Raw genomic sequence first — 18,885 nt, forward strand, 5'->3', positions numbered from 1 at the left:
TATCCAAAAATTCTCTTTTAAATCTGAATGTTTTGCCTTGCCTTACATGTCTTTCTGATCACTCTAATGCTTCCTAAGTAATTTTTAGCCTACTAGGAAAAGATTGTCTTTCACTCTCTGCTTGAACACTGATTAACACAATGTAGTTCTGATTCGAAATGCTGATGATAAAGAAAATTTGAGATGCATAATTAGAAGACTTCAGGGAACGGTGAAAGGAAAGAGCTACATGTAGTGCAATCAGATGGCTAATTGCATGCATAAATGATTTTTTATATATATACACATATATATAAAATATATGTGTATTATATGTGTATTATGACAGCAGCATTTAAAGTCTTGAGTTATTTTAGAAGTTTACGTAATTCAGTGACCAACATAGGGTAGAGGGGGTTGGCTTTTAGTTTTTAAATAATTAGTTATATAAAGGTAGTGTGTTTCTTGGTAAAACAAAACTCAAAAATTGGCTATGTGTCTACATCATGGGAGAAGACAAGGATATATATATATATATTCCCTTTTTTTCTCCTTTATCCATTTCCATATTAAAGTCTGTATGTGATATTCAATTGCAGAACATTGAAACAAGACTAAAGATTTGTTTGCCTGAAGACTTGGGGTCTGCTCTGATGGATGGCGTAGTTCTCTGCCATTTAGTAAATCACGTTCGCCCTCGATCTGTTGGAAGTATTCATGTACCTTCACCAGCAGTCGTAAGTTGAACGTTTCTTGCCACATTGAGGTGGGGGGAGGAATGTTTAAAAAAATTACTGGTTTATTGCCCAATGATATTTTTCTTCAATGAATGTTCTTTGCTGTTGGGGGCAACTTTTATGTTATTACAAATTCAAATGTTCATCTATCTGCCCTCTCCCCCCTCCCCCCCCTTTTGTGTTTTTTTTTGGGTTTTTTTGTTTTTTTTTTTACTATACATATTGGTAAATATTTGCCATGTTCAGCCTGATACTAGATTCTGAGAACAGCGTGTGAATTTCAGAGCCAATATATAAGAACTTCCAAGAAGAGAGATGTTAAGAAAAAGATACTTCCTCAGATGGTCTAGTGGAGTTTCTTTTGCTGTTGCTTGGTTTTAAATTAATTCTGCCTTTGGTAATAATATGATATTGCCAAAGTATGCAAACATGAATTTCTGGGGCAAAAACTTAAGTTTTGTTACTAATTTTTTTTTTTTTTTTTTTTAAGGATAAGAATCTTGTGGTGTTTTCTATAACAGAAAGCAAATCTTTTAGATATGGTTTTCATTTTGTTTCAATTTTATTTTGATGGTGTTCTCTTACTTGAAACAACCTTCAAATTATTTTAGCCTAGAAAATTAGTTCTTTAAAGTCTCTGCTACTGTAGTGAACTCTTGGTTTAAGTGGATATTTGGGAATTACCGTTGTTTCACATCTTGCATTGAAAAAGAGAAATAGTGAGTTGCTGGTTTTGGTGGTTTTTTTTTGTTTCGTAACATGATATTTCTGTAACTATTTGGTGAATAGTCCTGAGTGAGACAAATTATGGAAGTATTTGAAATTCTATAGTAATAGGAAATTTCTTCTTCAGACATATTAAAATTGTGTGTGGTTACTATACATTTGTGACTACATAAAATATCTAAAAAGTAAGAACCTGTTAATTACAATCAAGTCTGTTCTCCATGATGTGTGTTGAAATCCTTTATCAGTTTACTTCTTTCTGTGCAGAAAATCAATGTCATCTATTGCAAATCATTGTAAGAGGCAGGCTTTGGAACCTCACAAGCTGGGATTTTAACAAGATCTAAAAGTGCTGGTGACTTTAACTAAATACACATGGCATCCACACACTTATATACTCAGATCGTATTTGTGTAGTCTTGATGTTTTTAGAATGGTAAAAAAAAAAAGTTGAGCAGACTTTTACACTCAATTAGGAGAAATATGAAGATGGTGCATCAGTACAAGAATAATGCAATAGATGAATGTATTGACTTTGTGAATGTTATTGACTTCTTTTGCCATAAACTGTTTTTTCTTGTATTTACAGCCTAAACTTAGCATGGCCAAATGCAGGAGAAATGTGGAAAACTTTCTGGATGCATGTAGAAAACTGGGGATACCAGAGGTAATTTAATTAAGCCTGTCACTTATAGATGATCAAAAATGCAAAACACGAATTACTTCGAAGCTGAAGGATAACTTTATGAACTACAGTTTTTCAGCAATAAAGACACATAATTTATAAAAATGATCTAAATAATGTGATTTAATACTACTTTAGTCCGTTTAAGTGACTCATGTCATAGCACTTCAGAATTGCAACTTTGTCTTAAATTAGTAATTCAGTATTATTCCTGATACCTCCTTATCTTTGTCACGGAAAATAAATAAGGAACATGGTAATTAGGTAATATGTAATTAGGCAAAAGTTTGCTAATCTGTGTTGTTATATGATTTTAGAATATAGACTTCATTCTTATTAATTATTGATTTTCCTTTCTTTACAATATTAAATGCTGTATAGCATGCATTGTAAAAGTGACTAATAACACACTCGTCTCTTGTACTGATACACTTCTGCAGTGATGTGAAGAAAAGCATTGTCTGTGTTAAGTATGGAAAGTACATATGATTAAGGTTCTATAATGTAGATGCAAGTGGTTTAGAAGTTTGAAATAGGAAAATTGCAGTGCTTCATGTTTTCTGCTTTTCATTTAAGAATGGCAGCATTCATCAGGTAATTTATTCTCATATTAATAAGGAAAAATATCTTTATAACTAATGTAATGAATTCTGGAGTTACATTGGGAATATTTTAAAGACTCCCTTATGGTCTAGAAGTACCTATTAAGAAAAAGTTAATTTCAAATACATGACCCTCAAAAGAAGTTAAAAGTGTTATCCAAGGTTTTTTTAATCTGAAAACATTAAAATTACATGATATATTTTCACTGTTGCCTACATATGACAGTATAATTAAGACAGAGTTCTTTTCAGTGTGTTTCAAGAATGCTGAAACAAAAGGGTATTTTGTGTTTTTCTCCCCCACCACCCCCTCAGGGAGCAGATGGTAATGCAGAGAATTCACATTCGGAAAGAGTTCTAGTTTGAATTACTTACATTTTATATCTATTTAGCACTTGATTTGGAGGGACAGCATAAGTAGCATAAGTAACAGATCATTTTTGCTATTTGTAGGAATTTTGAGGGGAAGACTTTATCTTACAGCTCCAGTGAATGGTACATCATAAACTTAATTTGTGAATTCAGTGTAATGGGTAGCTGGGTCTCTTAAGTTGTAATGGTTGATTTAGTTCTTGTATTTGTGTAATTTATTGTGTTAGAATGATTTCATATGAAAGGTAAAATTTCAAAGATGATCAAAATCTCAGTCCTGTGGACTTGTAGACATGGAGTGCTTGTTAAACTGCCCCAAAATTCATTGTCTTCTGATACGTCATAAATTATTTAGTCAATTAGAATACAAGTTAGGTTTTTCTGGATATAGCCTGTTGGGAAAGAAAAGGCCAAGAGCTGTTTTCACTGTTGTCAAGAGATCTGTCAAAACCAAAACAGAAATATTTACAACGATCCTTGCAGTGCTGTATTACAGGTGGGTAAACCAAGCCTTTACTCTGAGGTTGGGGTGGTTTTTTTTTATTTCTATAAGTAAGCTTTCTGGAAAAATACCTTTTTGTTTTCTGTGAATAGATATTTTTATATATTTATTACTGCTCCTCATTAATGCTTCCATTGAAATTAGTGTAGAATTTTTTAGGATTTTTTCATTTTAATTAAAGGGTATTTGTTGCAGAGTTGCATAGAGCCTTAAGCACAAGGCCAGATCTTACCAATCTGGTTTGTAAACTAACCATCCTTATGAATCTAAATAAGTGTTAACTTCTCTTGAGGGGAAAATCTCATTTACTTCAACATTAACTGAACGACTTGCAATTGTAAATTTATGATAGTTTTAAGTACTCAGAGGGATATTTTTTTGATGAGCTGTTGGTAATTTGCAAATGCATATGTTTGCTATATATTGTGAAAATCCATCGTATTGCAGAACTAGCTGGTAGATGATAAACTTTGCATGTTGGAGGGACGTGTTAGAAGGACCGAGTTGTGTGATAGCAAGTGTGACAGTCAACTGTTGAAGTTTTGAAAGAACTACAGACGATGTGTTCAACGCGGCTTTGGGTTGATGAGTTGTACGTTGCCTAGCTATCTCTAGACAAACCAGTGAAAGGAATACAGTGAATTATTTGTGTTTTTTTAAAAGAAGCATCTTGTAGGAAAGTGATCAGTTCAACTTGTGGATCCTGATACTCATAGATATTAGGCTTTTCTATGATACTTACGTCCATGTTTAGTTCCTGAGAATTAACTTGAAATTCTGCTGCATGGACTTTTTTAAGGTTTTAAAATTGTCATAGTTCCTGTTGATTTGTTTTCAGTTATGTGTGGCATGGAATAGAGTACATGCTATTTCCTGAACTCCACAGGTTTCCAATAATATCCTTTCAAATTATGTAAAATGAAAACAAGAAAATAGCTAAGTAATTACGATGTTGTGCTGATGCACAGTCTCTTACTTCTGTGGCTTTCAGCATTCAATTCTTGGGTCAAAATTGCTTTCCCCAGAATGATCCTGGGAAACTTCATCCAAGTGTAGAAAAGTGCAATTGGCATCCATGTCCAAATGTGTCATAATAAGTATCAGGAATTGGTGTCTTGACCAAAGAATCACGAATACAAAATTCAGGGACATGAGCGTCTCTTTATAACATCCTGGTATGTAGATGATTCTGAAAGCCACTACCTGCCAGATGGGAATTCCAGTACAATGGGTGACATGTTCAAATCACTCTGTTAATGGCCATATGATGCCTTTGATCGTATGCAGAAAGAATGTGCTGGGTCATATACAAAAGGGATATTTTAAGCATATGGTTCTGACCCTTTAATAAGAACTTAAATAGCAAGGCTCTTACCATACCGGTAGGCTATCAAAAGTGTGAGAATTGTAGGACAATCAACTTGTGTCCAGTTCTGTCACTAACTTTTCCTGTAGAGCCTTATCAGAGATCTTTGTAAATGATCGTTTTTTGAGAAAAAACAAAATTTTTGTTTGATGTGAGAAAGGGATGGTGGCAGAGGTAAGCACCTGAAAGCCTGAGGATTCAGAAAATGTCTGCTGGACCCCTCAGGAGATATGTGACAGAAAAGGTACAATCTTTGTCACTTAGAAAAGTACAAAAGAAGACTTTATTATACACAGTTAACTAGAAACTGTCAAATTGCCTAATCTTGTCTGTATCAGCTGTAAAATGACAAACACTCCTAATTTTTGGCTGATACAGACTGAATAAGCAAGTGGCAGTAGATGTGTGATAAATAGGGATGCCTTTCCTATTGCATTTTCCAGAGTGACATCCGAGTACTTGGATGGTGCTGTTCACTGGAGTAGGTTGTTAATGTTATATGAACCCACTACTGACACCACCTATAATGCTTACCCAGTCCACCTATACCATCTATATTGCACCACCCTCTCACACTTTCTGGGTTTAAAAAATAAAGCTACTTTTTTGGTTTAGTTCTCTTTGTGTGTGAATGTGACCTCTAAAGTGTCAAATGTTCCAGTTCTAATGCGGTTTTACTCTTCTTAGTGTCATCTCATCCCTGGGGTATTAAAAATGATCAGGAGAGTCTGAATTATTATCACATGAGTATCTATGTAAAGTTGTGGAAGTATTTTGGTTTCAACTACTCTTTCATAAAGCCAGTAACTATCTGTGAATACAGACAAAAATATTCATATACATTTCTCCAGTTTGTCAATTGCCTCATTAGAATCAGTATTCATACTAATAGCAAAGTAGACTTTCCAATTTTAACCTGCAAATCAATAACTTAATTAAGCTTTAGCTTTCATTCTTGGTAATTCATATTACAGAGTATTTTTTCTTATGCACTTTCAGTAATGTTAACAAATATTCCTCTCAAAAGGATAAAGTAACTGATTTGTGGTGGGCTGAACGATACTTTGAGAAGTGAGATTTAGACCAAAATAAAGCTGTAAATGCAATATGTTATTTGAAAGGCAAAAGTTTCAAGTTTTGGTCTGCATTTCTTCTAGTTCTCAATTCTGAACAAATACAACATATCAGCAGTAGGACCTTCTAAGCATTTTGTCAGAAAAGAAATTGAATGAAGTATTTACCATGTTTGTGACCCAAAATGCAGAAGTTATCTTTTTAAAAAGACACAAATTAATTTTTATGATCTGCAAGTTATACTATCTCTTAACAGTTTAGACACTTGAGCATCTTTTGATCCTTTATGAGGCCTCTTCAGGTCAGAGAAATTAGGTAGAGTTACTTCTGGAAAAATAAAGACAGGCTTTCCCCACATACACGGACATACTTTGTCAATCTTCATATAGCTTGAAAGATAGACTTAAGCTTTCATCATTAATTCTAGATTGGTAATTTCTGGTGATAAAAGGTAGTGATAAAATGAAATCTTTCACAGCCAGTTGTTACTGCAGGTTTATCGAGCTTCTGTGTTCCAGCATGTCAGTAAGTGCACGATTTATTGGGACAAGTTATTTCTTGGGTGGGAATGAGAGACTTCTGTCATGTCTCTCAAATTTTCAGTCAGCTATTTGGTGTACACGTACTGAACAGAAAAGCGTGATGGTAAGAAGTGGCTTTTTTGATCTCAAGTCATCATATGAAGATTCAGATTACAAAAGGTTTAGCTGTGACCCTTCCTGTGACTTTCGAGTCCTGCAAACAGGACCTCCTTCTCTGAAAATTAATTCCACAATGTTGCAACATAAACCAGAACTATTCTAAACATCAGTATGATTTATGCTAGTGTAGGAATTGCTAATTAAGTAAAACAAACAAAAAAACAGGAGGCTTTCATGTGCTAAAGCTGGCAGAACAAAGTAAAAGAAGCAACCAAGCAGAGAGTGTCAAGTGCCTTATCTTCTATCCACCTGTTAGTTGTTCAACTGGTAATCATGTTTCTCAGTTTAATGCAAGGTATATTTTCATTGCCACTTACACTTGTTTTCTGATGAATTCACATAATCAGTTACTTCTCCATAGTTTCATCATGAGACATCCATGAAGTTGGAGTAAGTTTTATCAGGTATGACTTCTTTGCCCTTTTGTTCTGTGTTCGGTAATGTATAGACCTACAGTATGGGGTTCAGTGGTTTGGTGGTAAGCTGTCAGTTAGAGGACTGAAAGCATATTTCTGAGGTTCCTTTGACTTTTTTTTGAACGTAGTGCATATGTACTACAGACTTCATTCTTCAATGAACTTCTGTGAACTTACTCTTGACTTCTTTACCAGAGTTAAAATTTGAGGAGATTGGTTTTGAAATGCTCTCTGTTTTCACTGTCACTGCAGGAGCATGCAGAATGAGTGGTTTGTGCACACAAACAGCTGGTTATGCTTTTGTCATTCAACTTCTGCCTTACTGTGTTTATGTGTGCATGATTTTGGCAGCTGTGTGATTTAGTCATGTAGCTTCATAGACGTAACAAGACAGTCCATAAATTTAATGATTAAGTATATATATATATTTCTAGTTCTCACTAGTAATAATTTTGGTCTCCTAAATGAGAAAGGGCAGTGCTCGTGATGGATGGGTGGGTGGGTGGTTGTCTTTGAGACTTTGAGTGGAGGTCATGTACTTTTTCACTATTTCATGATGTCATGCTTTAGTTTGATATTTTCATTTCACAGCTTCTGTAAAATTCTGGTAACTTAAGTGGAAAATATGTTCACCATTAGTGAAAAGCTATATTTTTTTTTTTAATCTAGAAGTTATAAATTATTATAGAAGTTTATAGAACTTCTATATTAGTTTAGTGAAGTTTATAGAACTTCAACATTATAGAAGTTTAAAATACATTCACACCTTAAGTAAAATGTTTGTATTGAACGTAACACCAAATTATCCATTGTGACAGAACACCCAAAAATAAGCAAAAATTATCAGGTATTTCTCAGACTTCCCCAGGTTTCACTGAATTTCAATAAAGCACAGCGTAGCAGTTCCTGTAGGAAGTTTATTCTGCATGCGTTGGCTGTTTTTGTACAGTTTGGCTTCTCCTGTATACTGCTTAGTATGTTAATCTCTGGTTAGCAAGTTCTTCAGTCTCTGTAAAAATGCAGCCTCTTACCAGCTCTCATTCTCTGGCTCTGAAATTGCTTCCTTCTCCATTTAACTGCAGTAGGGACTGGGTGGGGGGTTGGGGGGCACAGTTGGACAAAAGTTTAAAAAAAGTCCTTGTTTTAAAGTTCTATCAGATTTTTAATATAAATTTAAGTTCAATGTATCTTAGATACTTATTTTTGGGATATAGTTGCAACAAGTAGGAATTGAGTCTTGTATGCTATTTTAAAATTAATCCAGCATTTGTGGGGTTTGGTAAAAGGGCAATATATTACATAGTTGATAGTTGTGAGTGAGTAGGTTTTTTGCCCTGAAATTAATTTCTCTGGTAAGCAGCTTGTGAATGTAGATGTTCTTGAATGCACTACTCATCCTATCCCATTTTTAAACAAGATCAGCATGTTTTCTTCTGTCTGTGAGTTTTCATCCTTTAGAAAATGCCAAATACAATTGCATTGAAGTTTATTATTGCACTAGAATTTTGAATTGAAAAACTTCTGAAAAATTACTGTAAAAAGTCAGTGTTGTTGCTAGGCAGGGTGTTTTTTCCCCTCTGTGTATCTGCTGGTCTTAAGTGACAAAATTAAAGTGTTGAAGCTTTTAACTCCTGTTAAAGCTGGAACCAGGCATGGGAAGCGAAAAAGAAAAAAAAAGGTCGCTTCTTTCTTTATATATGAATGACAGTTCTGACTTCTAGTTTCACTAGTCACTTTTCAGGATAGATGAGCCTTTTAAATGTTTTAAAGTTTAATTTATTGCCAACTAGACTTTGAAACTTTTCACTGACAGAAAACAGACATCTGAACTTCCATGTCTTCATTTATTGGATGCACTGTCAGGTCATTATGCAAGTGAAACTGAAAAGCTGCTGAAGAAACACAGTGTTCCTCTGGAGCAGAGGATCTCCTTCCTACTTTGTATAATTTCATTCTGTAAATGTTTACCATTTTTGTTGATAGTAAGGTCTCACTTGCAATGTAAAATGGTATATCTTAGTTTGCATTTTGAAAGTATTAGTTGTTGCTTGGTTTGCTTTTAGTATTAAATATTGTGAATACATATTGATATTATTATTACCTATTACGCTTCATTTTGTATAGCTAGTCTAGAGTAAATTGCTACATGAAGTCACTGATACTTTCCAAAAAAAGTATGAGAATCTAACCTGCTAATAACTTCTAAAATGCCACCTAAGGAATTTAGTGTCAAATTCTTCAGTTTAGAAACTTTAATAAAATTAAATATAGTTAGTGCTATGTTGACTTTTTCAGTTTCAGTCCCACGGTGTCATTTAAGATTATATTTTAATACCACAATTATTTATTATGTTAGACAGTTTTGCATACTTATGACAATTTCTTTAAGTACTTTTTATTGAGTCTTCATATTGCTGCTGCTTGTGCTTTTAACAGCTTTCTAACCCACTGTTTGCTATTGTATAAGTTAGATTTTACTGGTTCCATTTAAGCATTTGGGTAAGGCCCAGATGGATAAAGGTGTGCAGATCTCATTGGAACAAGTGGATCAGATGCACCTTCTCTCCCTTGTGAATCTGGACATAATTTTGGAAGGGTGTGAAGGCCTGAGCTCTTCTGTCTTAATATTCTGACATTATATGATAGCTTCAGCATTTAGAGGAAATAAAAGAAAGCTGGGGTGTCTGGTGCCTAAGGCAATACTAGGAAGGAATTATTCCTACATGTTTATGCTAGAATATTGTGATAATTTATCAATATCTTTCCATTTTTTGTATTTTTAATTTTATGCACTGTTTTTTTCTGTTCTAATGGCTGCCCTTCGGGATAGGCTGACCTCTGCTCTCCGTATGACATCCTGCAGTCGGATATTCGTCACATTCGAAAGACTGTTGACACTCTGCTCGCCCTCGGGGAGAAAACCCCACAATCAACTTCTACCTTTCGCTCCTGGGATCTAATAGGCTTTTGTCTTTTCCACATACTTTTTATAGTCTTGATGTATATAACTTATCACTGGAATGTGCTAACAGCATAACCTGTTCGCATGTGCACACAAACTTTCTGCTTTGTCTCTGACAAATTACAGGTACTTAATTTCCTTCCTTTTGTCTTACAAACTTCTCCCTTTCCCTTGCTTCCCTTCCTTGTAATATCTCTATTAATCTCTTGAAATAGGGGAGAGAGGGAGTAGCATCTTGAAGTCAAGTCCCATCTCTTCTCTCCCCTCTCCAGCTCTAGTTTAAGAACTTATGTGCCTCTTTATTTATAGTTTGTTTTCTTTTATGTTGCCTAGACTACACACTGAATGAATTAAAGCAGTGAAGCCACTCTTATCCCACTTTCGGGTGTAGGCTAGATGTATATCACAAGCTAAACAGAACTGAGCCTCTTAATTTTTGTGAAAATCCGAGAACGCTGCAGATATCAAAGCAACTGAGGTGACACTTCATCAGATGATATTATTTTCTGAGTTGGTGCCAATTATCTCAATATATATTGTGTTAAGAGCACTTAGAGAACTATCTTTCAAATTACTGTTATTTTTTAATCCTTTAGATTAACGAGAGTACTGTAACTTTAAAAATTGTTTGTCATCTCTACTGTTCCGATTAAATTCCGTACTGGAGTAGTTATGTTTTCCTACTTATATTTTGTTTTCCTCCAGATTCCATAGAATAATCTTTCTATTCTGTTGCACAAAGCAGCATTGAACTGCTTTTAAACACTTGCTATGTTACACCCTACAGATGACTGTAAATTAGTGGTGGGCATGAGCAACCCATAATATGCTGAGGGCTTTAGAATGTTTCAGGATGAAGACTGGAGCACAGTGTGATGCAGTAAGATAGTCTGAGATTAAGCTGTTAGATTCCTGTATCTGCCTTTCTGATGTGTGGCATCAAGCAAATCATATCACTATCTTGTCTCTGTTTCCTCACCTGTGAAAATACAGGTAATGTTTGTTTGGTTGTTTTTTTTGTGTAACACTAACAAAGACACTGTAGCTAGGAAAACAGATTTTCTAGCAAGACTCTAGATTTTCCATCCTATGAAGTTTTACAGAATGTAATGTTCAGGCAAACATTAGCCAGGAGGTGTTTTGGTATCTTTGAACTCTGCCTGTGGTTAGAGTGCTGAATTGATGACCTCCATTTCCCTTGCAGTTCTGTATTCTGTTAATCTACTGTAAAACTTGAATAAGACGTTTTCTTTTTTTTACTCCTTATCAACATGAAATATATAAATGAAAATTGATAGAGAAATATAAAACCTCGATTATAAACCTATATTGACATTGCAATATTGGCCTGGATGCTGTTGACTAAATTTGTAATTCAGTCTTAGGCTAGCTAACCAAAGGACCTCAGTTTCGTGGCTGTGAAATAAATACATTCATTTCTCACTGCCTTGTATATAAAAAAATTACCTATAGACTTTTAAAAGAGGATAACTAGCATAAGCACTTGTATGTTACTGATTATTCTGGCCATATGGTTATGAGTTAGTGATATACTATAAATATCCCTGTTCCATAGATACTTGTAAGATTTTATTTAAAAGCTTCTAAATGCAGTCCTATTCCTGGTTTCCATGTCTTAAATATGCACATATACATATATAAAAAGGATGAAGTATATAATTAGATAGGTATTTTAATATGGAAAAATTCATTTCAAATGATGGATAAGTCCAATTTTTTGAAAGGGTTTAGTGTCTAGCGATTACCAATGCATATATATACAACAACTCTGTTGTAAAGAGTGTCTTCTGTGACCAGCAGGAGTTTGGAGAGTGCTTCTAGGTTCTTTATACTTGAAGAAAAGGTACTAGTTATTTGGAGCTGTAGCTATAGACTTGAGCCCTTATCCTGCACAGGCCTGTCTCTTAACTGTGTGCTTAGTTTCAGTGACGGTGGACACTTGCTTACTCAGAGTCAGAGCTGGACCTTTAAGCTTCCACTTTCAGCAGATCTTTGTCTTCATTTTGGTTGTCTTGTTTTAACAATGTTGCTTTCCTGATGAAACTGAGAAAGTGCCGTAAAGCTTGAATGAGTTCAGAATCTGTTAAATCCAGCATTGGGATTTGAGACAGAAGTGATGTCTTCACTAGGGCTGGGATTTTACTCCTGCTCCCATAAGGGGTAAACAGGTCTCCTGTCAATGCTTTGTGTTGTGCACTCCTTATATAGTACTGATCTATGTGTATGAATATATTTTAACATGTTTTGAAATTAGAAAATCAAATGGTGAGGGTTGTTGCTACCATGCTATAGTATGCATGTCTCATTGTCTAATATTGTGTTTGTTTATCCACTGTATCCCGTAGCTTTGGGAGGGAGATAACAGAAGTAGTAGATCAGTGTGTTTTGCATTTACAGTGTGCAGAAATGGAAGTTTATGTCCTCAGTGGTTTTGAGTGTTTTGTCAGACTAGACACTGGGTTAGAAACTGAACTATTGTTGTGCCAGTGCAGACCAACTAAAACATATCCCAGTCAAAATGACACATAACGCTCAAACTTGTCCAAAGTTTTAACTTAACATGTACTTACCATGTAAACAGAGCTGTCTTTTAGTCACTTAAGAGTACATTTTCTCACTATTCTCAACTATGACAATATGCAGTAATTAAAGTGGAACATTACAAGCACTTTCTTGTAGTTATGGAGTTGAAGCCATCTTGGACCAGACTGTGAAAGACAAACATACTACTTGCTTCATGACAAGCACAGCCTTACTACCATGCATGAAACTTATCTGGTTTTGTATTTTTTAGGGTTGTTATTGATAACACTTCCAAATGTACATAAATCTTACAGCGAAAGGAGTAGTAAAATACACTTTTACATTTCTCTAAGTGTGAATATAGTAATGTTTCTCCAAATGTATTTCAAACATAATGCAAATGTGGAAAATACCTGGTCTGCCCATCCCCGAAGCAAATAATTCTCCCACTAGATGAGGAGGTGGAAACTAAAACATGTGTAGCTCATTAATCTATTCTAATGAGCTCTGTGCTAAATTCAGAATCCTGGTTTTTGTGCTGCTGTTCCTGCGGCTTTAGTACTTGGGAAACCCAACAGTTCGACTGACTGGTGGTTCTTCCCCTCTGCAGAAGTCGCAGTGTTGAGACATTCGGTTGTACACGGTTGGTACTTAACTGCTCACAGCCAGTCACGTGATTACGTTGATGACCTTGGGTTTAAAACAACGTACGCTGCAGTTCACCCACATATTCATTGATAACATGAATTATATTTGTTTCCCCATTCAGTTTCTTCCTCTGCAGTGGTCATCAGAGATTTTCAAACTGTGATTTCTTCATAAACTGGTCTATTCTAATCTGTACTGTGGACGTCCTGTCATCCCTACTGCGCTAAAGTAATAAATACAAATTGTAATTAACTCATTTAATATGCATGCAGGTAAAGTGTGTTTGCAGAGGATTACAAGGGGCATTTTGATATAAGGATTTGGCTTTCTTTTTCCTTGAGCCAGAAAACAGATAAATATTTTCAAGTGCAGAGTGATTGCAGTGTAGTAGTCTTTCAAGTGCCTCTTTCTTCAAATGTATATTAACAAGCTTTTACGATTGAAAGCTGTATATGGATCCCATTCTGTTTGTAGTAAGTTTTCTGAAAGGCCACATTTATTGTGAAAGGGGATTGCGTTAGACCTGAGTGAATATTCAGTCCCCTTTTCTACTCCGTAGACATTAATAAGTTTCCAAATTATTGCCACATAATTGTTTTTCACAAAAAGAAGTATTCTTGGTGTTTTACTTCTGTTAGGAAAAAAATGAAAACAGTCATATATGCAGGTTTTGAAAAAATGGTAGAGCTGGTTTTGTGGACCATTGCCATTTCCTTTATTTCTAGCACATAAGCTGCGTTATGCAGAAAGAGCAGTATGAAAATACTTGAAGGTAATGACTCATTCTCCTTTGATACGAAACACTCTTATTCCTTCACTTTATCTCTCAGAATTTAATGTATAAGGTTATGTTACAATTGATATTTCGAGTGTAAGTATACATTTTCTCTTACTGTTCAATGTGTGTCTGTCTTCATTCAATTGTCTGTTTCCTTCAGTTTCAGGTCACTGTCTTCTATAGCACTTTAGAATGGAACTGTGAGGTTTTGGCAAAATATGTGATCTGCTTTTAAAATTTTATGGCCTAAGGCCAAGATCTGTAAAGGGGTCCAAAGCCCACCATCTGCAAATACAGTTTTGTAAATATTTGCAATTTATTACATATTCAGAAGATGCACATATTTAGATATCTAACTGGCTATAACTCCAACAAATCTGGAATTGCAGCTGCAGTATTGAAGTACTGTTGTGTTTTTTTGCTTCACAAAACATACTAATCTTTCCTTTGTAAATTAAAAGAAAAAAACCAGATGAAATATACCTATAACTTGAATTACTGTGCTTTTTGATCTTCTGCTCTTTTCTTTTGTACTTCAAATGGTGACTTCAGGGCATTTTGGCACATACAGACATGATCAGTAATAGTGAATAAGGAAAATATATGTAAAAAGCCATAATTTCAAACTTCCTTACATATATGAAAAAGTAAACGTTTGCTATGTTTTTTTCAGCTCTTTAGAAAGAAAACTTGGCCCTGACCTAACAAAATGTGAAGGTTTTATATATTTGACATAAGTTTGCCTAAACGTAAGACCCTGATGTTTTAGCAAATTTCCATTTCAGAGTGGTTGGCTCCAAAAATTAAATGACAGGCATTACATAGACTTATTTTTTTACTTTATATTTGGAGAAACTACACATTGCAGTATTTCATTGCTTTCTGAATATTTTTTCCCCCCCTGTAGATCTGAAATGTCATATTCTACAAATACAAGGATGAAAGAGAGGCGCTTCTGCCAAATTGTAGCATTCTATTTCTCTGTATTTTTGCTAACAAATGTAATTGGCCCCTGATGTTGTCATGATGTGGTCATTTCACTGCTTGCCCATATGAGATAATGGCAACAATTCCTTTTTGATAATGAATTACTACATCTGAATTGTCAAGCTGTTTGGCCTAGCATAAACCAATTCAAACACTTATCTTGACTTTGAAGGCACCTGATGTCAAAGAAAATAGATGTGTACGTGTAGTATGTCACGTGTCCTTGTGGGATTAGTGTCCTTTTGTATTCTTGTTTTCTTTTACACCAGCTAAATCGGATGTTTTGTTCCAGGGTTAGAAACTTGCTCTGGCAAGCACATGCCACATGTGTACGTTTGTGGGTATGCCTGTTGTACAGACTTTTTGTGTTGCTTTGTGACTCAGCCTCCTGGCTGCTGCCTCCTTTTTGTACTCTTTTTTTTTTTTTTCCTCATCAAAAGGAGTTTGTTCTTTTGCTTCATAATGAGTTTGAAAACATCTTTATCCATTCAAAATGTCTATGTGTCTGTGGAAAGTGATTTGCTTGCAACAAGTAATTAAGTTCCTCTGTTCTTAGGGAGGAAAAAATACATAAAAAATTTAGATCTTGATATTTGTAATAGATAGAGAAGAGAGATATTCATGCTGCTACGAGTGGAGTGGCAGCCCTTCCTTCCATGATTGTTTTTAAAGATTTTTAGACTGGTCTTGAGAATTAGTAGCCAGTTCTTCTGTCTGTCTTTTTAGGTTTTGTTCAGTGATGGTTTCAACAATGGTATTTTTAGAGAGGCAATTCATACTGCTATAGTGAAGATTTATGACTGTGATGCTAATGTAAAAGGGACAGAAATGTTATCAAAGGTGGGGAGAAGTGGGTGAGGCTGAGCATCCTCAGAGTCATGGGTGAGGAGTTCTCTTGGTCAGGCACATTGTCTCAAAATGCCAGGATTTAGGAAAAGTTTTGAAATCTTCATGGTTTGCAGCTTCACAGCTCTACTGCCAGTGGTTTCCAGATAGCAGTTGTAGTGGGTTAGAGAGTAAGGCAGAGCGTGGAAAGTGGACTGTGCTGCAGGGACAGCAGCTGAACGTAAAGACTGAGAGACCGAGATGTTTGCCCAAGGTAACTGCTTCTATGCAGAAAGCTGAGTTGATTGTCAGTGTGCTCTGGATTCCATTCTTGGCAGGATTTGATTTTTCTTATTCTGAGAAGAGTTAAATATATTACTCTAAAGCTGTGATTTGGAAAGTATGTGAGGCAGGGTTGATGAAAGCCATTTCCAAAGCTTTGAAGATAGTGATTAGGGCTTAGATAAGAGAATTGATTCGTGACACATTAAGATGAAGTTTGTCATTTTTAGGAAATGGCGTAGGTCTCATTGACAGTTTTGGAAGGTTCATCATAGTCACATGTTTAACTGCAAAATTATAAAATATTAACCAGATTCCACCTTTTGCTTAATAAGAGAAGGCTGTCAATTGTATATGTTTCAAGCAGTAATGAAGAATTATGTATAATATAAAAAGTAATATGTATAATATAAAAAAGTAATATGCTTTCTTACTCCTAAACACAGTTGTACAGTCCTATTTTTTATAGACGTCCTTAAATAGCTTTCTTTATTCAAGTATGCATCTTGTAAAAACAGCAAGAAGAGAGAGGTTGCTTTGTACAAACTGGATTGCTGTATTTAAAAGACTGAGATAATACATTGTCTTCAAAAGGAGAAAAATTATATTGGGTGGGGGTTTTATGTGAGATGGGGCACGCACTCCTTTATGCTTTTAGTGAAAATGTGCTCACGCACAATTGCAAAATTCCTAGCAAGAAAGCATGACAGAATAGTTCTGAGTGCTGTAAGGTGCCACAAAAATGGTAAGTTTAGAATTTAAATTTTTCTGAAGGAAACATCTTTAACTGTGGCTATTTCAACAAATTTAGCTTCAATAGAAAAATATTTAGAATATTCTCAAACATAAATAACTAGCAAGGTAGGTTGTTCTGTGGTTGTGCTTTTGGATTCAATCCCTACCCTTCAGCCTTGTAACACTCATCACTTAGTTTTCAGATACTGGATTCAGCAGGCATTTTTATTTAATGCCTTTTTGTCTAGTGTGGAAGACTGGTGAAATATTGGCATGTTGTGGGCCACCAAGTCTGTGAAACAAGAGGCTACTGTGCAAGGGCCCTAGAAAGAAGAAGAGAGTGGAGAGAATATCATGTCACTTCAGATGTCTGATTTGCATTCTCAGTAAATAAGAGAAAGATACTATTTTTGAAAATTATCGGAATCAGAGTATTGAAGATTTTTATATGAACTGTATCTCAAGACATTAGATAGGCAAAATATTTTTAGTAAAATTGTACATTTGAAGTAGAAATGTTTTGGGAGGTTTTTTTTCCTTTTATTTAATAACACTGTCTCTACCTTCTTTGTAGCTACTCCACTGATAATCAGGTATCAGTTTAGGAGTTTGCATCCTAAAATATATTTATGTATTTCTCTGGAAAAGACACTTTTTTCCAGAGGAATAAAAGTTGGGGAGAACCTTCTCTGGCAGCTTACAAGTCAGTATCTCAGTGAGAAGAATGAACGAGAATGAACTGCAGAACCCAGTGTCTTAACTTAAATGACCAATTTAGCTTAAGTTTGGAATGGAAATCTGGGTGATGAACTGGAATGACTGCAAGATGGCGATATTCCTTTGTGCTGACTAGGCAAATAGCTCCAGCAGAGAGGGGCACAGGAGCAGGCAGGAATGGGGAAGCTGTTGCCACAGCTGTTTAGTGAATCAGAATCCACAAACATCATGTAAGTGGAAACCCAGCATTAGCAGATCACCAGAGTGTTGCAGGATCTTCTCTGTGGAGAGATACATGTTGTCCATCTCTTGCAGATCTGCTCAGCCAAGCTCCTTGAAAATTATCTGTCTGAAATTGTTTCTTGGAGTCTATGCATGCAGAAGAAATCCACGCTATTTGTTTGGTGTTCTGGGCTGTAACCACAAACCTTAAAAAAACCAATTACAAATTAAGTTTAAAGAAATCTTTTAAACATAAAATAATAAATATTAAAACATCTTAAATAGTAAACCTAAAATGTAAACATAAAATATAGATAAATTACAATTATCAGTATAAGATACCATAATTGTGAATAAAGTTTGGCTCTCACTTTCTAGATTCAGTAGTTAATAGGTAAGTTTTTCTCTCATTGGGGCTCAAGTAGGCTGTGAGGAACTTCACAAAAAATTTAAGCAAGCTAAGTGTTGGTTGTGCATAAAGGAAGTACTCATTAACAAAAGAAAGCCATAAACATCAGAAGTGGAGCACCAGTTTATAACTAGTAGTATTCTGCTGGAGCTCTGTCTCACTGGAAATTTCCTGAGCAAAGGCTGGATAACAGTGGAAGCAGAAGAAAGCAATTAAACACAGGTGCACAATATGATTAAAAAAAAGTATTAATTGTTCTTGTATGTTCCAGTTCCATCATCCTGAATATTTAGTTTTAAGGATTCATAGAGGTCAGGGAAGGGACTAGAGCTGCATGAAGTATATCTTGAGAAGAGAGGTGGAAGAGATTAGTGATGTTTAAATCCGAGACAGAATCAATGTGAATATGAGGAAAGGGGACAAAGGACCATGGATTGCTTGAAGTTAAAATAAGAGACCATTAGTTGACATTACAGAAGCAAGAAGAATATTTAGAGGACAACAGGCAATTAATTGAAATATAATCTCAAATGCATCAGTGGTTTTAGAAGCTTAAAGTTTATTGAACAGTCAAGAGAGCCAATACTGAGCATATCAAAACAACCCTCTCTTCCTG

At 35.1% G+C, this 18,885-nt stretch overlaps 1 protein-coding gene across 4 annotated transcripts in view; it reads left to right on the plus strand.

The window, feature by feature from the left end:
- The window catches only part of LRCH1 (leucine rich repeats and calponin homology domain containing 1), a 136,227-nt gene that overhangs the window by 113,742 nt on the left and 3,600 nt on the right, over positions 1–18,885 (plus strand). For 2 of the 4 annotated variants that reach the window (XM_086620541.1, XM_086620520.1), the window contains 3 exons: positions 579–716; positions 2,032–2,109; positions 9,991–10,362. In XM_086620541.1, the coding sequence (XP_086476667.1) occupies positions 579–716; positions 2,032–2,109; positions 9,991–10,197 (423 nt within the window). In that variant the 3' untranslated portion in view covers positions 10,198–10,362. Of the gene's footprint in view, positions 1–578; positions 717–2,031; positions 2,110–9,990; positions 10,363–18,885 lie in introns of those variants that run through there. The other 2 variants (XM_086620528.1, XM_086620533.1) reach the window with 1 other exon arrangement.

This window comes from Tauraco erythrolophus, chromosome 1, assembly GCF_009769465.1.
Source record: "Tauraco erythrolophus isolate bTauEry1 chromosome 1, bTauEry1.pri, whole genome shotgun sequence".
NCBI lineage: Eukaryota > Metazoa > Chordata > Aves > Musophagiformes > Musophagidae > Tauraco > Tauraco erythrolophus.